Source organism: Mytilus trossulus, chromosome 5 (assembly GCF_036588685.1).
Source record: "Mytilus trossulus isolate FHL-02 chromosome 5, PNRI_Mtr1.1.1.hap1, whole genome shotgun sequence".
NCBI classification, from domain to species: domain Eukaryota; kingdom Metazoa; phylum Mollusca; class Bivalvia; order Mytilida; family Mytilidae; genus Mytilus; species Mytilus trossulus.
In genome coordinates this window covers 11,463,388-11,490,964 of record NC_086377.1, presented here as the reverse complement: position 1 = coordinate 11,490,964, position 27,577 = coordinate 11,463,388, and the positions used below count along the sequence as shown (strand labels likewise).

The 27,577-nt window shown below is 34.3% G+C and overlaps 1 protein-coding gene across 6 annotated transcripts in view; it reads left to right on the top strand.

Annotated features, from left to right (window-relative positions):
• Positions 1–19,636, top strand: part of LOC134718517 (pyruvate kinase PKM-like) — a 43,519-nt gene extending 23,883 nt beyond the window's left edge. For 4 of the 6 annotated variants that reach the window (XM_063581090.1, XM_063581089.1, XM_063581092.1 and 1 more), the window contains 11 exons: positions 4,782–4,938; positions 5,311–5,402; positions 5,926–6,045; positions 6,540–6,726; positions 9,327–9,469; positions 9,848–9,975; positions 10,856–11,006; positions 11,876–12,028; positions 12,779–12,945; positions 13,891–14,009; positions 17,993–19,636. In XM_063581090.1, the coding sequence (XP_063437160.1) occupies positions 4,782–4,938; positions 5,311–5,402; positions 5,926–6,045; positions 6,540–6,726; positions 9,327–9,469; positions 9,848–9,975; positions 10,856–11,006; positions 11,876–12,028; positions 12,779–12,945; positions 13,891–14,009; positions 17,993–18,309 (1,734 nt within the window). In that variant the 3' untranslated portion in view covers positions 18,310–19,636. The other 2 variants (XM_063581091.1, XM_063581093.1) reach the window with 2 other exon arrangements.
• The last annotated feature ends 7,941 nt before the right edge of the window (positions 19,637–27,577 follow it).

The following is a 27,577-nucleotide window of genomic DNA, read 5'->3' as shown; positions in this document are numbered from 1 at the left end:
GATAATACCTCATTCCAGAGGAGGGGCTATACTTGTTAACCTCTGTCTGTCAACAACACATGTCTGTTTCATTTTCCCTAGCTACAACTTACAAGTCATTGCTTTTTGATATGAGACTCCACACTTTAACATGTTATTTATACACCATACAATGTGACACTTTTTCAGGTTTTTTTTTATGTTCTACTTCTTCTTTGTTGAAAACTTGTATCTCTAAGAATATAAAATGTCATGCACATATATATATCAAATTTATGTAACTACAAATTGTACAGTCTTTGTATACATGCATAGAGTATAATTTCTAAGCAACAGGAGGCATACATCCAGGGAAGGGGGTGCTGGGGGGTTGGAACCCCCTCTTTTTTTTAGACGATTAATGCATTTGAATGGGGACATGTAGTTGGAACCCCACCTTTTTCCTGGGTTAGGACCCCCTTTTTTAAAATGGCTGGATCCGCCCCTGAACAGATAGGTATTTCTCTTGGTTGCCATTTTTAGCTCACCTGGCCTAAAAGGCCATGTGAGCTTTTCTCATCACTTGGCGTCCGTCGTCGTCGTCGTTGTCTGTCGTCGTTAACAATTTTTCAAACATCTTCTCCTCTGAAACTACTGTATGGATTTGAATGAAACTTATTATGATTGTTCCTTAGTATATCCTGCACAAAATGTGCGCTTTGATTTTTGATCCGTCAAAAAACATGGCCGCCGTTACTTAAAAAAGAACATAGGGGTCAAATGCAGTTTTTGGCTTATATCTCAAAAACGAAAGCATTTAGAGCAAATCTGACATGGGGTAAAAATGTTCATTAGGTCAAGATCTATCAGCCCTGAAATTTTCAGATGAATCAAAGAAACCATTGTTGGGTTGCTGCCACTTAATTGGTAATTTTAAGGAAATTTTGCAGTTTTTGGTCATTATCTTGAATATTATTATAGATAAAGATAAACTGTAAACAGCAAAAAAGATCAGCAAAGTAAGATCTACAAATAAGTTAATATGACCAAAATTGTCAATTGACCCCTTAAGGGGTTATTGTCCTTTAATGACAATTTTTCACAATTTGTTCATCATATTTGCTAACTTTAAAAAATCTTCTCCTCTGAAACTACTGAATGGATTTGGTTAAAACTTAGCATGATTGTTCCTTAGATTATCCTGCACAAAGTGTGTGCTTTGATTTTGGATCCGTCAAAAAACATGGCCACCGTTACTTAAAATAGAACATAGGGGTCAAATGCAGATTTTGGCTTATATCTCAAAAACGGAAGCATTTAGAGCAAATCTGACAGGCGTAAAAATGTTCATTAGGTCAAGATCTATCAGCCCTGAAATTTTCAGATGAATCAAACATCCAATTGTTGGGTTGCTGCCACTTAATTGGTAATTTTAAGGAAATTTTGCAGTTTTTGGTCATTATCTTGAATATTATTATAGATAAAGATAAACTGTAAACAGCAAAAATGATCAGCAAAGTAAGATCTACAAATAAGTCAATTTGACCAAAATTGTCAATTGACCTCTTTAGGAGTTATTGCCCTTTAAAGACTTTTTTCACAATTTGTTCATCATGTTGACTTACTTCAAAAAATCTTCTCTTTTGAAACTGCTGTATCAATTTCAGCCAAACTTAGGCTAAATGAGTTTCAGAGTTTCAGAGTATCTAGTATAAATTTTATATTTCATTTCCTTGTATGTCAAGTAACAAAGCTCCTATGGCTAAAATAGAACATAGGAGAAAATGATTTTTTTTGCTTTTGAAGAAAATAGGACGATTCAAAGAACATTTAAATAAATTGAAAAGCCAAAATAATCATTGATGAGAGATTAAACCAAAAAAATGCAGGTGAGCGATTCAGGCTCTTGAGAGCCTCTTGTTTAGGTGTACTGTATATGGTTGAATATCTTTAAAAATGATCAAAAATTGAAACATGGGGTACTATAGAGTCTGATTTAAGTGATCAATCAATATTATTATATTTAATTCCAACAACTTTCTCTTCAGTGTAGTGGTCAGTTTAAAAGTGATTTCCACTGATTTAAAAAGGAATTGGAGCATGTGTACCTCCATCATGGGATCAAAAGGGAAATAGGTCTTGCTAAAATTTTGTCAATTGGAACCTATATAATAGTTCACATTACACATGTTACATCTGGTTTATCTTCTTTAGAATCTGCTCTAGTCCATTTCTCCATAGCCATGAAAGTTGAATACAATAGATTCCACCAATTTAGATGATTTGACCTTTTTACACTGAGGTAGACCTAACACATTATAACACATTGTAATGTTCTATTTATAACTTATCTGTGTTTATAATTTATCTAAAGAGATCTTAATTGAAATACTTAAATAAAGTTGATCTAGATCAAATTTCATACTATAAATAGACGTATGGTCAGGTTTTGACCTTAAATGGAAACAGGATATAGTTGGTCAAATGAAGGTAACACAGATATTTATATAAAAGTTATGTTCTGGTTCATCGATAAAGCAATAGGTTAAACCAGCATAATTTCTAAAAAGATAAAAGATGATAACATCATAACATGGATCTGTAGTAATTCAATGGAACCTCTTTTGAGGGTCCTCTATCCTAAGAGACTTGAGCTTACTTAAACCTTGGATCTGTAGTAATTCAATGGAACCTCTTTTGAGGGTCCTCTATCCTAAGAGACTTGAGCTTACTTAAACCTTGGATCTGTAGTAATTCAATGGAACCTCTTTTGAGGGTCCTCTATCCTAAGAGACTTGAGCTTACTTAAACCTTGGATCTGTAGTAATTCAATGGAACCTCTTTTGAGGGTCCTCTATCCTAAGAGACTTGAGCTTACTTAAACCTTGGATCTGTAGTAATTCAATGGAACCTCTTTTGAGGGTCCTCTATCCTAAGAGACTTGAGCTTACTTAAACCTTGGATCTGTAGTAATTCAATGGAACCTCTTTTGAGGGTCCTCTATCCTAAGAGACTTGAGCTTACTTAAACCTTGGATCTGTAGTTATTCAATGGAACCTCTTTTGAGGGTCCTCTATCCTAAGAGACTTGAGCTTACTTAAACCTTGGATCTGTAGTAATTCAATGGAACCTCTTTTGAGGGTCCTCTATCCTAAGAGACTTGAGCTTACTTAAACCTTGGATCTGTAGTAATTCAATGGAACCTCTTTTGAGGGTCCTCTATCCTAAGAGACTTGAGCTTACTTAAACCTTGGATCTGTAGTTATTCAATGGAACCTCTTTTGAGGGTCCTCTATCCTAAGAGACTTGAGCTTACTTAAACCTTGGATCTGTAGTAATTCAATGGAACCTCTTTTGAGGGTCCTCTATCCTAAGAGACTTGAGCTTACTTAAACCTTGGATCTGTAGTTATTCAATGGAACCTCTTTTGAGGGTCCTCTATCCTAAGAGACTTGAGCTTACTTAAACCTTGGATCTGTAGTAATTCAATGGAACCTCTTTTGAGGGTCCTCTATCCTAAGAGACTTGAGCTTACTTAAACCTTGGATCTGTAGTTATTCAATGGAACCTCTTTTGAGGGTCCTCTATCCTAAGAGACTTGAGCTTACTTAAACCTTGGATCTGTAGTTATTCAATGGAACTTCTTTTGAGGGTCCTCTATCCTAAGAGACTTGAGCTTACTTAAATCTTACACACAACCCTTCAACATTGATATAAAATAAACATACTTTTGAAAGACCAGTCTTTTTTTTTGGGTGTATATAAATCCTTGAACAGATTTACAGCAAAATTTTGCAAAATAAGTGTAACTGTGACAAATGTAAAACAAATCACATGAGAAAACTAACATGTTCACAGTTCATAACATTGTTTATTGACGGGAACTATTTTGATATACCTGTGCTATAAATGCAGAACATGTTTATATACATGTTATGTATTATAATAATTTTGATAGGGTTATTCTGGTTTGGATCTGCAGGACATAACATCTAAGGTTTGTCTTCTTTTTTGGGGAAATGGGTAGCGAGAGTTCTAAGTTCCTCACAGTAACCCAATTATGTCTGTTCAGGTTGCTCATCCAATTTTATGAATTTAACAAAACTATATATATATATATATATGGTATAATACAACTGTCATACAAGGGGGAGGTTAAGCTAGATAGAAAAACAGATTTTACCCACTATTTTCTTCTAAAAATGCTTGTATTCTTTAAAAATAATTTTGGTCAGAAAATGTCTCCAGGGTATCTGGAAATCCGAAGTCTATTCAGAAATAGGTATATATCCTAAAATTAGTTCCATTATATGTTTTCAGATACAGTGTATCTTATGTAAATAGGTACAATGTGAGGTAAAATTGTACTTTGTGGTCAGAAAAAGATTTTCTTTATACAGATTACCTGACCTAATTACTGTAAAATAACTCTTGCAATTTTAGGTTGATTTTAGCTTGTTGTTAATAGTTATATAGACTTAAAGGAGATTTACATCCTAGTGAGAATAATTGGTGGAGAGGGCAGGAACATAAGTCATTTGATTTAATAGTAGTTAACAATTTTATTTCATAAAGAATTTCTGAATTGTAATAGGTTTTACTGTTTCAACTATAAAAACTATCATTTCTTCAACATTGATCATTTAATTTAAACTGCAAATGAATAAGTAATGACTTTTTATATTGATGAATACAAGTATTATATAATACTAAAGAAATCCAACAAATGACATTTATTTAAATCCATCAAGTAACATTTTGTGGCTGTTGTTTATTCATTTTAATCCATCGAGTAACATTTTCTGACTGTTGTTTATTTATAGTTTGATCTGGACACAATGGAACAGGAAGGGGCCTATTACAGGCAGTCACAACAACTACAGGCAGCCTATGCTAGATCTCACTTGGAGCACATGTGTAAACTTGACATTGACTCTGAGCCACATGAGGTCAGAATGAGTGGCATCATTTGTACCATAGGTGAGTAACCTCTATGCTAGATCTCACTTGGAGCACATGTGTAAACTGGACATTGACTCTGAGCCACATGAGGTCAGAATGAGTGGCATCATTTGTTCCATAGGTGAGTAAACCTATGCTAGATCTCACACGGAGCACAGGGTGTAAACTGGACATTGACTCTGAGCCACATGTTACCAAACAACATGGCATTGACCTCAATTATTCAGCAGCACTTTTCCCAAAAGGATGAACTTATTCTTTTGCAAAAATTTAAACTAAAACTGATTATAAAAAGGCTGTTTTAAAGATTTGACTAGGATTTCTTTCAAATTAGAATGTATTTTATTGTATGAAATGAGTAGCTTTTATCAATCATTTTGTAATCCACAGGTCCAGCTTGTGTGGCAGTTCCCACTCTTCAGAAGATGATGATTGAAGGAATGAATGTAGCTCGTCTCAACTTCTCACATGGAACGTACGAGGTAGGTTACCTTGTCCAATGGACTCTTTACTTCAAATTTACAACATTTATCACTGTACAAGATGCACAACAGCTTTATTATGTGTTTATATTAAGGACTAACTGAACTTTGTTTAAGACAAAGAACTCCACATGGTTGTGAAAATACATACAATATATGAAAATAAGATGTGATATGATTTCCAGTGATACAGCTATCCCTTAAAGACCAAATGACACAGAGAGACAGTGTGCAAAATATATACACTACAGCTAGCTATAAAGAGCCACTCTGTGATAAAAAGGGAAACAATCTGAAAACATGTGTTTTATGGAACAGCCCTTAAATAATGCATCAAACTTAAAAAAAATTCATGAAACACCTGCACAGAACATGCTATTTAACCAATGTTTAAGACAGATTTCAGTTTCTGAAGTAACTGAACCCATAATTTACTTGTTATAAGAAAAAGATTGTATGAACAGCACATAAATACTCAGTACATCTTTGTTTCCTGTAATAAAATATTTGTTTTATGTTTTAGTATCATGGTCAGACAATCAAGAACATCCGAGAGGCCGTTAGTAAGTTCAGTCATCCAAGACCAGTAGCCATCGCCCTGGATACCAAAGGTCCAGAAATCAGAACAGGATTACTAGAAGGGGTAAAGTATTGTAATAAGTTTGTCTGAAAACCTCCTTTTCATTTCTTGTTTATATTGGATACTTTATTTTGTGTTTCAATCTTTGTAGCCCAATAGAAGTGATTTAGTTTTGCAATTTTCAAATTTATTTGATCTACTATTGACTCATTAATTTATTATTCATCAAATACCAATTTAATTGATTGTGTTGAACCACGAAATTAGATGTTCAATGAATAACAAATTTTCAATAGGCTTGTATGCAGACCTCAGCAAAAACACGAAATTAGATACCCACAAACATAAGAGTTTTCCTTAATCCACAAAAATTGGTACCCAATAAAATAAATGATTACACAGTAATTAAGACGAGGAAAGATCCAAGTTTAAAATTCTCGCAACGATTTATGAAAATTAGTTGGGTTTACAGAAATGTGGGACTTTACTATTTACTATATCATTGATTTTCCTTAAAGAAATCTGAATAATGAGTAAAGGGTAATTTTCATTAACAGGGAGCCAGTGCTGAGGTTACCTTAAAGACAGGGAACCAGATTAAACTGACAACAGATGAAAAGTTTTATGAAAAATGTAGTGTAGATCTCCTGTATGTTGATTACAAAAATATCACCAAAGTTATGGAGGTTGGAGGTCGTATCTTCATAGATGATGGTCTTATATCTGTTGTCGTTAAAGAGAAAGGTAGGTAGACTGTTGGTTTTCCCGTTTGAATGGTTTTACACTAGTAATTTTGGGGCCCTTTATAGCTTGTTGTTTGGTGTGAGCCAAGGCTCCGTGTTGAAGGCCGTACTTTAACCTATAATGGTTTACTTTTTAAATTGTTACTTGGATGGAGAGTTGTCTCATTGGCACTCACACCACATCTTCCTATATCTAACAACTGTTGAAAACATGATATGTTATGGTATACCAACTTACACTTGGTATGATATATCAAATTAGCTGAACCAATATTCATATAACTTAACACAACATTAGAATTGAATGAAATAAGCTACCAATGACATTTGGTATCTAGATGCATAAGTATAGGTACTTCTCATTTCTATCAAGATTATTAGATCAAGCTCTCAGTCATGGTCTTTCTTACTTAATCCTCTTCATTTCTTCAATTTATAAGTCATCAACAAGTCACGGTCCACTGATCTTGAAACTTTTGATTAGTTGACCTTGATTAAGTTAAATTTTTATGTTACAATTAAAAATTAAGTGATGTTCCCGTGTTGTGTTCACGCCGTATTCACAACATTCTGGGGCCGCAAAAAGATAAAATTCAAATACAATACAATATCAAATATGAGTAAAAAATTACAAATTATAAATTATCTCAACACTTGAAATTTAAAGTCCTGGTCACGGCACCAAAATATCAAATATGTGAATTAAGGAAGAAAAACTTTGCAGGTTATAATAATGGAATCAATCTGTAAAATACCCAAGTATACAAGTGAGACGTCACAAAGTCTTTACATTACAATATAAGAGATAATTGACGATTTAGCATTGTGTTCACGCCCGTTTTATAACAGCATCCTCCACTTTTAGCAGAAATATGCTGGCAAACCTTTAAATTACATAATCAAATGTGTCATTATTGGTAGTTTAAAGAATATTCTTTACAGTGATCAGAATTACCTGTATATATATATAAACCTTAATTATAAACCTTAAGATGTGGTATGATTTCCAATGAGACAACACTCTACAAGAGATCAAATCACACAGAAATTAAATAATAACAACTTAAGTCAGTACTTCTTTTCAAATGGTCATCTTTTATTTCATGAGAGTGCCTTTTTCATGTATGTAAAATCAGGGCTTCCAAAATTTTTCTGAGCCAGCCGGACATTTCATATCTGATCCGAATTTTAATCCCTAAGACAAAGTCACAAAAGGCAATTATGGTAATCAGATGGCCATCCCATTGACATTAAATTAAAATCGATATTAAACTTTACTTTGATATGAATTTGATGTTCTGACATAAAATGTTAAAATTGACATTGCATCATTCAAAGTGTGCACATCAACATGCTCATATCTGCATTAGACTCTTTATTTGTGCAAAATGAAGTTGTCTAGAACTTTATTTTCGTTTTTAACGTCAAATTTTTCAAAACCGGATGTTGACTTGACAATGGTAAAACATGGACCATAAACGGATACGTAAAATCCGTGTACGTTAACATAGAACTACTGAGCGAAGAAGCTCTTTCCATGTTATTTCTTCAACAAAACACTTGAAATGAACATTAGATACAGGCATTAATGATAGTTTTAGCATTTTTGAAGAAATGTAGGATGCATAATTGAATTTCCCACCTGTGCACATGCGCACTCGTGTTCTTGTTCATACAACGTAGTTCTGACGATTTTTCATTTAAAACCTTTTTAAATGATTTATCAAATCATGTTTATAAATGTATTTATTATATATTTTAAATCAATTAGATACAAGCTGCTGAAATGTACGAAAATAATTGGGAATGGACCGATTAATTTATACAATGTCCGGTACTGAAAATAGTTTACCTGTCACCTGAACAGGTAGTTTTCAGCTGTCCAACAACTAATAAGCCTTGATTAAAATTAGAAAGTACTAAAGTAGGGGTTGTTTTGATAGTAATTAATCATCATGTCACTTTTATGACCGGAAATGTATGGCTGTTAAAGGCAAAATGTTGGGTCAAAAAGATCGTGAATTTATATGTTAAAATGACCGAAAAAGCCTTTGAAACTAAAAAGTATATGACCTTTTCATGCTTTGCCCAGCCGGTCTTTAACGGGACATTATACAAATGACCGGAATATATGACCGTTTTGGAAGCCTTGTGTATAATATTTGAGTTTATATTTATTATTGCAGGTGCTGACTGGTTGTTATGTGATATAGAGAATGGTGGTGACCTTGGCAGTAAGAAAGAATGTAATTTATATTTATTATTGTAGGTGCTGACTGGTTGCTGTGTGATATAGAGAATGGAGGTGACCTTGGCAGTAAGAAAGGCTGTAATTTATATTTATTATTGTAGGTGCTGACTGGTTGCTGTGTGATATAGAGAATGGAGGTGACCTTGGCAGTAAGAAAGGCTGTAATTTATATTTGTTATTGCAGGTGCTGACTGGTTGCTATGTGATATAGAGAATGGAGGTGACCTTGGCAGTAAGAAAGGATGTTATATATATTTGTTATTTCAGGTGCTGACTGGTTGCTATGAGATATAGAGAACGGAGGTGACCTTGGCAGTAAGAAAGGATGTAATTTATATTTGTTATTACAGGTGCTGACTGGTTGCTATGTGATATAGAGAACGGAGGTGACCTTGGCAGTAAGAAAGGATGTAATTTACCTGGAACACCTGTTGATTTACCTGCTGTTTCTGACAAAGACAAAAAGGATCTTCAGTTTGGTGTGGACCAAGGGGTTAGTGTTGTACAAAATTTATACATCAACTATGTAAATCATGTCTTGATCCTCACAACTCACAACCTTAGTGTTACAAGCTACTGATAGCTGTTCATGAACATCTTAGACCACTTGATCAATGAGATTTGAACTCATAGAAACATGCTTTATAGTAAGGACTACAATAAGGTATTTAGCCTCTTATCTTTCAAAAAACTATACCCTGGCATTAAAAAAAAAGTGGGGTATTCTGTTTTACCTCTGTCACGTCTTTTTCAGGAACTACATCATAAGGATGTCTAAAAATTGATGCCAAAAAAAAAGGGATTGCTTATTTTTACATGATTTACTCTGCCTTAGCACCCAAAAAAAATCTATTTTTGTTTGTTATTACAGGTAGACATGGTATTTGCTTCATTTATAAGAAGTGCATCTCATATCAAAGAAATCCGTGATCTTCTGGGAGACAAGGGAAAACATATCAGGATCATCGCTAAAATAGAAAACCATGAAGGAGTGGCTAAGTAAGTGGTTAGATTATTGCTTAAAAAAAAGTAATGGCAGGTAAAAAGTGAGTCTCCATTGCTTCTTGCTCAAATGAAGAGCCATGAAGTGGTTACAAACTGATACAAAAGTAAAAACCTCTTGTATGATGGTAAATGAGACAACTATTCATCATAGGAAAAAAATAGGATAAACAAGTGAAAGGGCATTGCCTTGAAAAAAACAAAACCCACATGTATAAGTAAACTTTTAAAGTCTATGAGTAGATAAACTAATTTGTTCTCATAAGTCCATCAGATAAGAAAACTAAAATTTATGAGTAAGTATGAAAAAAAATATTCTGAAATCTTGAAATCTTGTATCTAAAATAATACAGACTTTTTATTGATTTGCACTGTGACACTATAAATGAACACAGTATTGCGCAATTCCAAAAATCTTCAATTGAAAATAAATACAAATCTTTTAACTATTTTCAATGAAATTTTAATTTAGGGGAATTCTATCCTTGTTTTGGATATATCAGACCTTTCTAGGTAAAATAAATGACCCATGTCATATTTTTGAGATCTTTGACTACATTTATTATATATGTATCAGAAACCTATATTATGTCAAATTTGATCACAATCCAAATTCAGACAGTATCAAGATTGAATATTGTGTCCAAACTTGCCCTAACTGTCAAGGTTTCGACCTTTGTGTTTATATTGTGCTGCGCTATGCAAAGCATTTTATTTAATTCTCAATTCCATTATAATTTGGAATAAATCATGTAAAAGCGTTGATGATGTCACTGTCACATCACAAAATTATGTCTATCAGCTGATAAACAAAACACCATCAGCCAATCAGAAGATGTGTTGCATCAAAAATTAACATTAATGATTATCATTTCAGATTTGATGAGATATTAGATGCAGTAGATGGTATTATGGTTGCCAGAGGAGATTTGGGAATAGAAATCCCCCCAGAAAAAGTATTCTTAGCACAGAAAATGATGATTGGTCGATGTAATAGGGCAGGAAAACCAGTTATATGTGCCACTCAGGTAATCCACAGGCAAATGTACCTGTTTAACTGTAGATACAGAAATATTCATTATAAAATTAAAGTCTTTGCTTTGGTGCAGTGAGAATGAAAATTATCGGAAAGTACCTATTTTGGTACCTGCTTCTATTATCCACAGGCAAATTTACCTGTATAACTGTTTATACATAATTTTACATAATATCCTCTTGTCTAAGGTTCAGAAAGCCATTATAAAGAAAATTTGGTGAATTTTATAGGTTAGGAAGCCATTAGCATCTTCCTGGTTGACTTTATGAGGGGTTCAGTTTTGCCTCAAATAGTGAAAGGTTCAGGACCATTTGAAATTTTAAGCAAAAGTTACGCCATAAAAAATTGATTGTCATGTATACCGCATCAGTGGACATAATACTGGTTGGTATTTTTACCTCAGGATCACTTTTTAGGGGATTCAAGATACCATATATATGACACTGGGCCTCAGACACACATCAATTTGAACCTTTGCTATATCTGCATTTTTATTTAGCTAAGGTATGTTTCATCAAATATTTTTTTATAGGAGAAGCAATGAAAAAAACAAAGATTGGTTTTCATTGCTGTGATTTAAATTATTTAGTATATGACTGTCTTGAAGACACTGCCTCTATGGGCTGCAGTTAAGTGAACTGAATATGTTGTTGTATGTTAGTTGCTATTTAGTATGAGTACTTGATACTTGCTACTGTGTCTCAACTTTATATATCAGGTTTTACAAAATCTGTCTGTACATTGTACATTTTATATTTCAAATATCAGGTCTCTTATTTTATATAATATACAGGAGTCCTTCAATAATTTATTGTAAATAGTGAAGAGATATTTTATATTACCCATGTTGATATATTTCAGATGTTAGAAAGTATGGTTAAGAAACCTCGTCCCACCAGAGCAGAGACGAGTGATGTAGCCAATGCTGTTCTAGATGGAGCTGATTGTGTCATGTTGTCAGGGGAGACAGCAAAGGGAGATTATCCTTTAGAAGCTGTCAAAATAATGCACAAGGTAAAATAAACTACTAATAGTTACCAGGATTGATATTTACTATTTGCCCCACATGGACGTTTTGTCTACAAAAGACTCAGCAGTGCCCCTCAAATAAAAAAAAAGTACGAAGTTGAAGAGCATTGAGGAACAAAATTCCAAAAATGTTTTGCCAAATACAGCTCAGGTTAATGTATTCCTGAGGTAAAAAAAAATAGCCTAGGGTGTTTAAAAATGCATCTCTATGTCTTGATAATTGTTTTGTTTTGTCTTTGATATGTGTTTTAATCTATGTGAATAAATGCCTATTCTATAGACACAAAAGTAGGTTAAATTATCAATTGATTTAGCAAGTCTTCTCTGATTGACATGTTGAAATTTTATAGCCATTTTTCTTGATTGCTGTTCAGTACAAATCATCTTATTATTCTGTCAGATGTTAAAGTTGATTCCAGCATTTTACAAATGGTGGTCTTGTTTTAAAATAATTTGTTAACGCACTTTGAAATAACAAGACATTTTCTTTATTCTTGTGTAGGGCCTAAGTAGTTATTACTTTAATCACTTGACAGTCAACACTGGGGAGTGAATTTGAAACCATGCTCATACGAGTGCACTCTACTCCAATCTTAATTGACTTCCTGTACAAATTAAAACTGACTGCCATGAAATAGCCCAAAAGTTGTGTTAAAAACACAGAAAACCAAAATAAGTCTTGTGTTTTTATCATTACATACCATTATAGTATTTAACACCATGTATTCAATACAGATTTGTAGAGAGGCTGAATCAGCAGTATTTCACACCCAGTTGTTTGAGGAGTTGAGGAAGCACACCCCTACACCAACAGAACCTACCCACACTGTGGCTATAGCTGCTGTAGAAGCCTCATTTAAATGTATGGCTGCTGCTATTATTGTTATTACAACTTCTGGAAGGTATGTATTATCAATTTATTATAATATTAAGAAGATGTGGTATGATAGCTAAATGAGATGACTGTCCACCAGAGACCAAATGACGTACAATTCAACAATAACAGGTCACCATTTGGCCTTTAACAATACTGTGGATTCATTATTAATCGTTGGATACCAATTTTCATGGATTTCAAGGGTATAGGTAAACCAAAATTAAATGTTCATTGAATGACAAATTTTGTAAAGGCTTGTATAAAGACTTGGCCAAAACCACAAAAACAAATGTCCACAAACATTAAAAGTTTTCACATGAAAATAATAGCTAGCAAGCTATAAAAGGCCCTGATTTTCTGAGTAGTTTTAATTATAATTATTTAGATGCTTCATTCTTTTTATATTTATCACATGTAAACAATGCTTGAAAAAATTAAGGACTCAATGAGATAGTTTCCAAGAAATTGTTTTATCCACTAGACATCATAATCCCCCAAACACAGCCACCCCACAAATCTAGACAGTTGTTAATAAATTTAAGCTATATTGTCTAAAGAAAAAGTATGGAGATTTAACTAAAGACATACCAGACATATATAGAAGGGTTGAGAAGGGAGGAAAATATGCCAAAAAAAACGAAGGTAATAATCAAATGGGCCTAGAAGAAAGTGTTGAAAAATAGACTACAGAATTAAAGGGCCCCCAAATCTGATATAATTTTTTTACTTACAAACAGATGAAAAGTTGAATTGAGGAATTTCTTGGAATATATCAAATGGGTGTCAAAGATAATTGGAAAAAAGTAGCAAGTATTTCAAATGGGGTCTAAACAGGAAAGTTGGTGTGGTAATATAATTTGATAAAGGGAGGTAATTATTATGTTGTAGATCTGCTCACTTGATTTCTACCTATCGTCCACGTTGTCCTATACTTGACATTTTATAAAGGGAGGTAATTATTATATTGTAGATCTGCTCACTTGATATCTGCCTATCGTCCACGTTGTCCTATACTTGCCATTACAAGAAATGCCCAGACAGCACGGCAAGGTCATCTGTGGAGAGGAGTGTTCCCTATACATTATAACGGTAAGTGATATCATGTCAGGTAATTACAGGTAATTGCAGGTAAAATGGAAAAGAAAATTTAATATTAGTCTGCACGAAGCTTGCTTTAGGTGATGTAGAATTTTAATAATGCTTATATTTAAGGTGGTACATAACACTACAGGGAGATAACTCTGTAAAATCAGCTAAACATTTAAATTATGTTGCTTTTTTAAGGGAATATTAAGCTTCTCAATGATCAAAATAAGTGTTTGTCAAACTGCTATATAACCAGTGTAACTTTTCTAAAAAATTTTGAAATTTTTAATATTTCGTCCAAGTTGAATGAAAATTTAACGAGCCAAATTAATTTTAGTGCCGGTGTTAGGTACTACCTTAACAAATATTTAACCTTTTGCAAAGTTTGCATTTATTTGAATGTTTTAAAATTCATATCTATAAACTACAAATTGAACAAGCTTTTTGTTTGCTTTTCTATGCATATCTATAACATTTTTATGGAACGAATATTCAGACATAGGTGTTGCATTGTATTGGGAAATTTGATAAAAAAATGAATGAATCACAATTATTGACTGTTTCTTAAAATTGAATCTTATGAACGATCAAGTGTGGATTCATTTTTAAATGTTACAAACCACTTTTTGTGGAATTCATGGGTAAAGGTAAAACCCATATTTTAATGTTTGACAAATTCAATTTTTCTATTTAGCTTTTATTCAGACTTTGTAAATATCATGTAATCAAATATTTACAAAAATACAAATTTTCCTCAATTGACAAAATTGGCGTCCATTAAAATTAATGAATCTACAGTTTGTAATTTAGATTTGGTTTCTGAGCACATTGTATCTTCTTTATGTCTGTATGTTGCATGTACAACAAATGGAAGTTTTTAAGGACCTTGACTGGCTTTACAGCCCTTGCACGGTTGGCTACTAATGTTGCATGTGTAAGGTGAAGGGTACAATTAACACTGCTGCAGTCATCAAACATTTAAATGATACTGATTGGCAATCTATAATCATTGTTGGGGAAAAGCTTTAAGGATGTGTATTTTAAGTAGTAAATATACAATAACAGAATTTTAAGTAAGAAATAAGGAGATGTGGTTTGAATGTCAATGACACAATTACCTACCAGTTTTAACTTTAAATTTATTTTTATTTGCATTATTGGTCTTTTATAATATAATTTTTTTAGCTTAATTTTGCCTCATTTTTCAAGCCCACTATTTTGAAAGTTGGGAAAATGTTTAAAGATATAGATTGATAGTGATTGTTTACGTCAGGGGCAACTATTTCTAGCATGTTCAGGACTAAGAAAGAATGTAGATCAATAATAGAATTTAAGGTGGTACCTAACACTTTTACTAAAATTAATTTGGCTCGTTTAATTTCATAAAATTTGACAAAGTATTTACTTTGACCTGACCCTTTGACAAAAATATAAAAATTTCAAAATATTTGAACCAAGCGTTTTATTAGAAAAGTTACACTGGTCTGGTTATATACAGTTAAACAAATGTTGAGAAGCTTAATAACCTGATTTTACAGAGTTATCTCCCTGTAGTGTAAGGTACAGCCTTAAGTTAGTACATACAAATATTTGATGACTGCATTTTAATGTTTATACCCTGCCCTCAATGAATGTACGTGTATAGCTTTAATTCATAGCATGCTTTCTACTCTCTAAATATGCTTATAGATCTATGCTTAAAATGTTTTTGAAAAACTTCTAAGAAATCAAATATGCTCTGGCTCCGAATTAATGACTATTGAACCAATGTGAAACTTCATTGTTAACCAGGTATTTTTTGCAAATAATTTATTGATAAGACTTTTGAGTGTAGAAAAATTACACAAAATTAAAATATATATCTGAAATGTCAACATTAGATATATTGCAAAATGAGTTGCTGTGGAATTGGCTATTAACAGCAGATTGTATATAAGTAAATTCAAAAATAAGTTGGTTTACAGTAAAAATAACAATTTAAAGAAATGAAAATTTTTCCCTTTTCTTTGAATGAAATAAATACACTTAAAAATTAGCAATCAATTTTTGCAAAATTTTCTTTATTGATGCAGAAAAACAGTCTGTAAATCAAAATAGCAAAAGATTTGAAAATAAAAATCATAATTCAATGGCAAATTGCAAAGATATATTTTCTGAATTTATGCATCATAAGTTTCACATTGGTTTAACTACCACCCTGCATGCTTCAATGTGCTTGAGTTTGCTTTATTTATAACCTCCACCCTGCATGCTTCAATGTGCTTGTTTTTTGCTTTATTTGTACACAGAGCCTAAGACTGCAGGTGGTTGGGCTGAGGATATGGATAAAAGGATCTATAAGGGACTATCCGTGGGCAGAGTGAGGAAATTCATCAAGACAGGAGATCCTATCGTTATTGTTACTGGCTGGAAATGTGGCAGTGGATATACAAACACGATGAGAATAATAAGCACCCCCGCCAAAGATGGGGACCCCATCGTCGGAACACAAATCATATCAGACTATAACGATTAACTAGTTTAGTTTATCTCAGTTAAAGAAATGTTGAACATTTTATAGATCTAAGTCAGTGCTTTAGTGCAAATTTTGAAAAAATATCTTAATTTGTGTTGATCAACAGAAGCTCTACAAAGTGGAGAATGATGTTCACTACCTCATACATTGTCATATTTATTGATTTGTGCCAAAGGAAAATCAAAACTTAATATTGGCTTATTGCTGCTGCTCTCTCAACTCACTTGTTTGTTAATAATAAAATATATCTTTTCTATTACTCTTTGTTTGTTATATCACTTTGCTAGTGAAGCTGTACATAGTTTCATTTATGCAATCCTAATAGGTATACACAAGTTCTAGACTTATTCTTCAAATTTTGTATCAATTAGGTAGAAATAGTTCAGGACATATTATTGCCACTTTAGAATTTTATTTGTTAGTCTTCAAGCGAGTTCCTGTTTTCTCCAATTTAGGTTTATTATTTCTTTATTGTATTCACTTTTAAAGGAGGGGAGTACACTGGTTTTACTTTGTCAGTGTGTCCATTTCTCCTGAAATCTTGCTCAAGTTTTATCACAGAAAACTACAAATTGGAGCATCCTAAAAGTTGGTAGCTAACTTTTTTATGATGTCGAGAAATAGCGATAAGGTGTAGTAGTAAATAGAAATGATAGAAATCTTCAGATCTCTTAAAAACTATATAAAAGAAATTGAAAGAAGGTGCCACTATCAAAGAAACATGGATTGATAGAAGTTTGCAGAACAATAAATATGGAAAGGTTTGAAGAGTTTTGAAAATAATATAAGTTCAGGCTATTCCAGAAAAAAATTTAGCGGAAAGGGGTGGGGTATTAATGATTGGAAGACACTTTATATTAAAAAACATAGGTTATGGGGTATCAAAACTATTGTTTACACTGTAATTCACTATGATTATCAATTACAATTGTCTGTGTGGCTGGTGCAGAAACAAACTACCTTCCAACCCTCATACATGATTTTCTGGAAAAGTCCTTAGCAGAAAGTTGCCTTTGAATTTTCTGTTGATTTTTTCATGAAAGTTATTGCTTCATTGATTTGTATGAGGGATTCAGAATGAATCAGATATACTGATCAATGAAGAACTTCATGATTCATTTTATAAGTTTCAACATTATGTCATTTCAACTATTGGAACAACTTTAATATTTTGTTTGCTTTGTTTTTTGTTGCATGTAGCTTTTATGTTGCTTTTCATCCTGCTATTGTTAATATTTATCTTATGAACGTAATTTGCTTTGTTTATTGTTGCATGTAGCTTTTTCAATGCTTTTCATTCTGCTATGCTAAGTATTTATCTTATGATGAACATGATTAAAGCTCATTTTTCTGATGGTATAGATTTTGGAATTCTGTAAATTTGAAAAACAAACTAACTTAAAAAAAATATCTCAATAAAAGATGTTTATCTATAGAACTTTGTATTTATAGCATATTATTCTATTTATAGAATCTGTTATGAGTGAATGGACAGCAGATGTTGATCGTAGAATCTATATGGGTATCAACGTAGGAATGCACAGAGGGTTCATCAATCCAGGAGATTCAGTTGTCATAGTAACAGGCTGGAAACCAGGCTCTGGCTCGACCAATACAATGAGAGTGATTAATTGTCAGGATACCAAACAGAAGGACATGTTAGAACCAATCACAGGAGTATCTAGTGTACCTAGCTTCAATAAGATCACATCAGGGGAGTCTCTGAAGAGTCTGAGTATGTCAGAAGGAAGCTCCAAGTCTATAGACGGAGATGTCAAGTTCTTCTAAAGTTGTATTCCCTGACATTTGGTTAACGGCTACATGGTTATGTACATGGACATTGTTATTTATTAACGAGTAGTTTTCTGCGACTGTTTTTTTGTTGATTTTTGATTGGATTATAGTCATGTGACAGTTATGTTGATCATACGCTCCCAGTACTAAATTATAACAGATTAATAATGCTGACACATCATATTTTCTAATGATCAAGTCTTATTATTAATGACATGGAAACCATACAAATTTTATTTTATTTTTCTGAGAGAGAAAAATCAGCATTAGCTTATTTTTAATACACATGATACAATGGTTTGCTTTTGAGATCCAACTTTGCTTTTTTTAAATACAAAATAATATTCAAAGAGGAATTTAAGTTTAATAAGATATTTCAATGATGAAGAAAAAAACATAAGTCAAATTTGAAAGGTTTTTTGAAGCACCAAATGCATGTACTTATAAAAGTTGTGAGGGTAACTTAATTCATTTTTCTGAGAGAGAAAAAAAGAGGGGGTGTATAGCATATAGATGTTTTTATGGGTGTCTTTAAAACTTTATGTGATTTTCTATCCAGTAAAACAAATTTTAAACTGTTAAATTGAGATATTGCATAATATTTATTTGTTATAAATACATTGAATTTCAATATAGAATCTTGTGGTCAACACATTTTCTGGCATGGTTCTTTAATATCAATCCTGGTCTTCAGAATTCAGGTCAAGATTAATACTCGGTTACACAACAGTTACTGCCCCTAAGTAGTGAAGAATGTTATTTTTATGTTAAGCAGCCATTTTCATGAGATTTTACGATTTTGATGGTTGTTTTAAAAAAAAAAACGCCTGATCTAATTTTTATTTTATTTTTTTGCCACAGGCCTATATGCTTTTTTCAACTGACATTCCTTTGCTATTTTAACCGTATTATGAATGACACATGATTACTGAATGCCCTGATTGCATCACTTTGTTATTGAATTTGTTATGTGTATAAGTATATGAAAGCCCCCTCCCCCAAAAGAGAAAAAAATAACCAAAAAAAAACCAACAACAACAGAAAAACATTAAATAATGATAGAATAATCAGTTGATTTCATTTACAAAAGCATAATGAAGTGTATTGGTGCATGATTTTTATAGTTGTCAGAACTTTAATTTATATATATTGTTGTTTGAAACTTTTGTTTAAGACTTAGTAAGAATTTTTAAGTAACAACACTTATTAAGTTATAGTTTGTTTTGTAAAGCTTAAATCATGCCTGAATATAGTGCTGTGAGTCCTCTCCACATTTTGATATTTTATGTTGTATTAGATAATAAAGTGCTATTTGTTGTTATTTTTAGTCTATTTTTTATAGGATTAAGATATTAAAGTAAAAAATGTTTGATGAGAAAATTTAAATAAACTTACATTTTCAGGAATAAAGTCTTCAGGCAAAACATAATGCATAAAGAATAAGGGGGGAAATAATTTATATTTGAAATACTTGAAATTATGAAACAGAGCCGATTTTCTCTACAATTTTAACTTTCTCAGAATCATGGTTCGGCCTCAACTTGCAAAATGAAGCTTCCCACAATCTACAAATGAAATTTTTTTTTAAAATACATACAAACCATGACACATTTTTCTGATATTAAAAGAAGTTTATTAAGTTTTGATATTAATTATTAAAGTTAGTAGTAATTTTATTTTAAATCGCTTTGGTGAAAGGTTCTGTTATTGAAGTTTCTTAAATAGTTAAAACTAACACTCTGCATTAGATGTTTGGGTGCATTTTACCTTTTCTCTCTGTTTTAATTAAAAATCTTCTCTCTTGGTCATTCGAAAGACAATGATTGAAATCAATTATTTATAAAAAATTCAAAATATGTCCTAATTTTGTGTACACAGACAAGCAATTAGGGGACCCATTCCTTTCTTCTGAAACTTGATCCCTTATCATTGATGGCTGTGTGGATGATAAATAGCTTCAAATTACCCAATTAATACCCATGAAAACTGTCAAAAACACACTTTTCCTTGGGAGCTTTTTGTATAAACTCTGTTAGCCGTTCCACCATCATGTATTATCAAATACCTCTAAACACTAAATAGCTTTAGTTCTGTATCAGCATTGTAACAGGTCATCAACTTTGTTAATATTTGTGTATCAGACATAATTTATTTTTTATTTTGCAAATTGTAGTGCCATACGAACAATAAAACTTCTACAAGCAAACTAACCCTGTTTTATACCAAAGAATCTATAGTATGGAGATGTCAATGACGGCAATCCAACAGTAAAAAAAAAATATCATATTTATCTACTATACTGTAAACCAACTTATTTTCGTGTATACTTTATTTCGCGTTTTACCCTTTCTTGACCACTTTGCGGCTATTTAATTTCGCGATTATCTGATTTACTTGATGAAGTTTTTTATGAAAATATCAAAGATTGACATATTCGCGATGATTTATATTCTCGCGAAAATAAGTTGGTTTTACAGTATTCTTATTGAGATGACAATGATGGAAACCCAACAACACACCAAATCAAAAGAGGTCTAACTCTGCTACATTCTTTTAAATGTGCCTGTCTCAAGTCAGGAGTCTCTCAGAAATTTGTTTTTCTTAATTTTTGGTCCTGTTTTCAAATTGGTCTACATTATAAAGTCAAAAGCGTCCAAAATTAAACTAAGTTTGATTTTAACAAAAATTGAATTCTTGGGTTTCTTTGATATGCTGAATCTAAACATGTACTTCGATTTTTGATTATGGGCCCAGTTTTGAAGTTTTTTCAAAATTAATTTATTAAGTATTGTACAATAGCAAGAAATTTTCAATTGCACAGTATTCAGCAATAGCAAGAAATCTTCAATTGCACAGTATTGTGCAATAGCAAGAAATCTTCATTGTACAGTATTGTGCAGCAATTTTTCTCATTTCAGATTTCATCACATTTTTTAGAGGATTTATATTCAACAGCATAGTGAATTGCTCAAAGACCAAACAAAAATTTTAAGTTCATTAAAACACATTCATTCTGTGTCAGAAACCTATGCTGTGTCAACTATTCAATCACAATCCAAATTTAGAGCTGAATCCAGCTTGAATGTTGTGTCAATACTTGCCCCAACCGTTCAGCGTTCAACCTCTGCGGTCGTATAAAGCTGCGCCCTGCGGAGCATCTGGTTAAAATGCCTTTGGAAACATTCATTATATGGAAAGTTTCATTGTTAAGGCTCTAATGTGCTCATGCCAGTATTTTATGAAACTTATATCAGCAATGTCAGTACATTTGAAGTATGGATAGGTGTAAATGGTAACGACCAAACAAAACAAATTAGTTAAAACATATATCTATGACAAAGAGATATCAATGACACCAACCCAGCAAAAAATTATAGGGCACCTGTCTATTGTACGTCGATCATCAATGACAGCAAACCAACTACTAATTGGACATGTAAAGCATGCAGATGTAAATGACATCACAATGAAAAAAAATCTACCTATTCTATGGAGATATCAAGCCAACAACACACATAATCATTGGACATCAATAGCATGGAGATGTAAATGACACCAGCCTCTAAACACAATGAAAAAGTCTACCTATCGTATGGAGATATCAAGCCAACAACACACATAATAAATAAGGTCTGTCTGGAGATGTCGAGAACAGCAAACCAACAAAAGACAAAAATCTGGATAATATATGTAGACAGATGTGTCAATGTCAGCAACCAAACAATTTAACAAAAAACAAATCATCTGTGTATAGTTTATCACATTAAACCCAGGGCCTTTCGTCAAAGATACCACTGAAACAGTTTCTCACACCAAACCAAGGGCCTTTCGTCAAAGATACCACTGAAACAGTTTATCAAACCAAATCAAGGGCCGCTCGTCAAAGATACCACTGAAACAGTTTATCACACCAAACCAAGGGCCGCTCGTCAAAGATACCACTGAAACAGTTTATCACACCAAACCAAGGGTCTCCCGACATCGAGCTCGAGACTAATGAAGTAGTTTATCACATCAAACCCAGGCCTCTCGTCAAAGCTAACACTGAAGTAGTTTATCACATCAAACCCAGGACCACTCGTTAAAGCTAACACTGAAGTAGTTTATCACATCAAATCAAGGGTCTCTCGTCATCGCGAGACCACTGAAGTGGTTTACCACATCAAATCTAGGGTCTCCCCACATCGAGTCCACTGAAGTATTTTATCACATCAAATCAAGGATCTCCCCAAAACGAGACCACTGAAGTAGTTTATCACATCAAACCCAGGGTCTCCCGATATGGAGTCCACTGAAGTAGTTTATCACATCAAACCAAGGGTCTCTCGTCATCGAGACCACTGAAGTAGTTAATCACATCAAACCAATGTTATCCCCACATCGAGACCACTAAAGTAGTTTATCACATAAAACCAAGGGTCTCCCCACATCGAGACCACTGAAGTAGTTTATCACATCAAACCAAGGGTCTCACGTCATCGAGACCACTTAAGAAGTTTTTCACATCAAACTAAAGGTATCTCGTCATTGAGACCACTGAAGTAGTTTATCACATCAAATCAAGGGTCTCCCCACATCGAGACCACTGAAGAAGTCTTTAACATCAAATCAAGGGTCTCCCCACATCGAGACCACTGAAGTAGTTTATCACATCAAACCAAGGGTCTTCCGTCATCGAGACCACTGAAGTAGTTTATCAAATCAAACCAAGAGTCTTCCGTCATCGAGACCACTGAAGTAGTTTATCACATCAAACCAAGGGTCTTCCGTCATCGAGACCACTGAAGTAGTTTATCACATCAAACCCAGGGTCTCCCCACATCAAGACCACTGAGGCAGTTTGTCCCATCAAACCAAGGGTCTCACGTCATCGAGACCACTGAAGTAGTTTATCACATCAAACCAAGGGTCTTCCGTCATCGAGACCACTGAAGTAGTTTATCAAATCAAACCAAGAGTCTTCCGTCATCGAGACCACTGAAGTAGTTTATCACATCAAACCAAGGGTCTTCCGTCATCGAGACCACTGAAGTAGTTTATCACATCAAACCCAGGGTCCTCCGTCATCGAGACCACTGAAGTAGTTTATCAAATCAAACCAAGAGTCTTACGTCATCGAGACCACTGAAGTAGTTTATCACATCAAACCAAGGGTCTTCCGTCATCGAGACCACTGAAGTAGTTTATCACATCAAACCCAGGGTCCTCCGTTATCGAGACCACTGAAGTAGTTTATCACATCAAACCAAGGGTCTTTCGTTATCGAAACCACTGAAGAAGTTTATTACATCAAATCAAGGGTCTCCCCACATCGAGACCACTGAAGTAGTGTATCACATGAAATCAAGGGTCTTCCTAAATCGGGACCACTGAAGTAGTTTATCCCATCAAACTAAGGGTCTCCCAATATCGACACCACTGAAGAAGTTTTTCACGTCAAACTAAAGGTATCTCGTCATTGAGACCACTGAGGCAGTTTATCACATCAAACCAAGGGTGTCCTGTCATCGAAACCACTGAAGTAGTTTATCACATCAAACCGAGGGTCTCCCCACATCGAGACCAATGAAGAAGTCTTTCACATCAAACTAAAGGTATCTCGTCATTGAGACAACTGAAGTAGTTTATCACATCAAATCAAGGGTCTCCCCACATCGAGACCCCTGAAGTAGTTTATCACATCAAATCAAGGGTCTTCCTAGATCGAGACCAATGAAGTAGTTAATCACATCAAACCAAGGGTCTCTCGTCATCGAGACCACTGAAGAAGTTTATAACATCAAATCAAGGGTCTTCCTAAATCGAGACCACTGAAGTAGTTTATCACATCAAATCAAGGGTCTTCCTAAATCGAGACCACTGAAGTAGTTTATCACATCAAACTAAGGGTCTCCCAATATCGAGACCACTGATGTAGTTTTTCACATCAAACTAAAGGTATCTCGTCATTGAGACCACTGAGGCAGTTTATCACATAGAACAAAGGGTTCCCGGTCATCGAGACCACTGAAGAAATGTACCACATAGAACCCAGGGTCCTCCGTCATCGAGACCACTGAAGTGATTTATCACATCAAATCAAGGGTCTTCCTAAATCGAGACCACTGAAGAATTTTATCACATCAAACCAAGGGTCTCCCGATATCGAGACCACTGAAGGGATTTATCACATCAAACTAAAGGTATCTCGTCATTGAGATCACTGAAGTAGTTTATCACATCAAACCAAAGGTCTCCCCACATCGAGACCACTGAAGTAGTTTATCAAATCAAACCAAGGGTCTCCCCACATCGAGACCACTGAAGTAGTTTATCACATCAAACCAAGGGTCTTCCTAAATCGAGACCACTGAAGTTGTTTATCAAATCAAACCAAGGGTCTCCCCACATCGAGACCACTGAAGTAGTTTATCACATCAAACCAAGAGTCTCCCCACATCGAGACCTCTGAAGAAGTTTTTCACATCAAACTAAAGGTATCTCGTCATTGAGACCACTGAAGTAGTTTATCACATCAAATCAAGGGTCTCCCCACATCGAGACCACTGAAGTAGTTTATCACATCAAATCAAGGGTCTTCCTAAATCGAGACCATTGAAGTAGTTTATCACATCAAACCAAGGGTCTCCCCACATCGAGCCCACTGAAGTAGTTCTCATCAAACAAATGGTCTCCCCACATCGAGACCACTGAAGTAGTTTATTACATCAAATCAAGCGTCTTCCTAAATCGAGACCGCTGAAGAATTTTATCACATCAAACCAAGGGTCTCCCGATATCGAGACCACTGAAGTGATTTATCACATCAAACTAAAGGTATCTCGTCATTGAGATCACTGAAGTAGTTTATCACATCAAACCAAAGGTCTCCCCACATCGAGACCACTGAAGTAGTTTATCAAATCAAACCAAGGGTCTCCCCACATCGAGACCACTGAAGTAGTTTATCACATCAAACCAAGGGTCTTCCTATATCGAGACCACTGAAGTAGTTTATCAAATCAAACCAAGGGTCTCCCCACATCGAGACCACTGAAGTAGTTTATCACATCAAACCAAGGGTCTCCCCACATCGAGACCTCTGAAGAAGTTTTTCACATCAAACTAAAGGTATCTCGTCATTGAGACCACTGAAGTAGTTTATCACATCAAATCAAGGGTCTCCCCACATCGAGACCACTGAAGTAGTTTATCACATCAAATCAAGGGTCTTCCTAAATCGAGACCATTGAAGTAGTTTATCACATCAAACCAAGGGTCTCCCCACATCGAGCCCACTGAAGTAGTTTATCACATCAAACAAATGGTCTCCCCACATCGAGACCACTGAAGTAGTTTATTACATCAAATCAAGCGTCTTCCTAAATCGAGACCGCTGAAGTAGTTTATCACATCAAATCAAGGGTCTTCCTAAATCGAGACCACTGAAGAATTTTATCACATCAAACCAAGGGTCTCCCGATATCGAGACCACTGAAGTGATTTATCACATCAAACTAAAGGTATCTCGTCATTGAGATCACTGAAGTAGTTTATCACATCAAACCAAAGGTCTCCCCACATCGAGACCACTGAAGTAGTTTATCACATCAAACCAAGGGTCTCCCCACATCGAGACCACTGAAGTAGTTTATCACATCAAACCAAAGGTCTCCCCACATCGAGACCACTGAAGTAGTTTATCACATCAAACCAAGGGTCTCCCGATATCGAGACCACTGAAGTGATTTATCACATCAAACTAAAGGTATCTCGTCATTGAGATCACTGAAGTAGTTTATCACATCAAACCAAAGGTCTCCCCACATCGAGACCACTGAAGTAGTTTATCACATCAAACCAAGGGTCTCCCCACATCGAGACCACTGAAGTAGTTTATCACATCAAACCAAGGGTCTCCCCACATCGAGACCACTGAAGTAGTTTATCACATCAAACCAAGGGTCTCCCCACATCGAGACCACTGAAGAAGTCTTTCACATCAAATCAAGGGTCTCCCCACATCGAGACCACTGAAGTAGTTTATCACATCAAACCCAGGGTCTTCCGTCATCGAGACCACTGAAGTAGTTTATCACATCAAACCAAGGGTCTCCCCACATCGAGACCACTGAAGTAGTTTATCACATCAAACCAAGGGTCTCCCCACATCGAGACCACTGAAGTAGTTTATCACATCAAACCAAGGGTCTCCCCACATCGAGACCACTGAAGAAGTCTTTCACATCAAATCAAGGGTCTCCCCACATCGAGACCACTGAAGTAGTTTATCACATCAAACCAAGGGTCTTCCGTCATCGAGACCACTGAAGTAGTTTATCACATCAAACCAAGAGTCTTCCGTCATCGAGACCACTGAAGTAGTTTATCAAATCAAACCAAGAGTCTTCCGTCATCGAGACCACTGAAGTAGTTTATCAAATCAAACCAAGAGTCTTCCGTCATCGAGACCACTGAAGTAGTTTATCAAATCAAACCAAGAGTCTTCCGTCATCGAGACCACTGAAGTAGTTTATCAAATCAAACCACGAGTCTTCCGTCATCGAGACCACTGAAGTAGTTTATCACATCAAACCAAGGGTCTCCCCACATCGAGACCACTGAAGTAGTTTATCACATCAAACCAAGGGTCTCCCCACATCGAGACCACTTATTGATATGAACAGACTAAGATACCGGTATGTATATCATATCAGTATTCATTAGGAATTCCCTTCATCTTGCTTCAAACGTGGTAGACAATATGACATTTAAAAGTCCATTTCCCAATTAAAAATCTATTTCTGTGCAAAGAATATTATCTAGTGGGAGTTAAATTAATATAACAATTCAGTCAGGTCTGCATTCAGTTCAATGTAATTTTCCAGTCACAGTAATCATGTCAATTTTTTGGGGCAAATTTCAGACTACATTAACTTCAAAGTAATGAACTCATACATGTAATATGTTTCTTCTTCTCAACAGATAGACAAATGAGTTGATTCACTAAATCATATTTTTTTCAAGAGATTTGCAACCTTTTTAACCCATGTTTTGATATTTTATATGTGACACCACCCCTCTCCTATTGAAATTATGGTGAAAGAAAAAGGTAAATGAGGGATATTCTAACATAAATATTTGTTGATGTAGGTGGCCACTGTTAATTTTTTTCAAAATGCGGTCATAAATTTTGCAAATTATGCCAAAAATCAGTTTATAATGAACGTCCCTACATTATCGACATCACAACTACACCACTTATGATGCAAACGATTAAAAT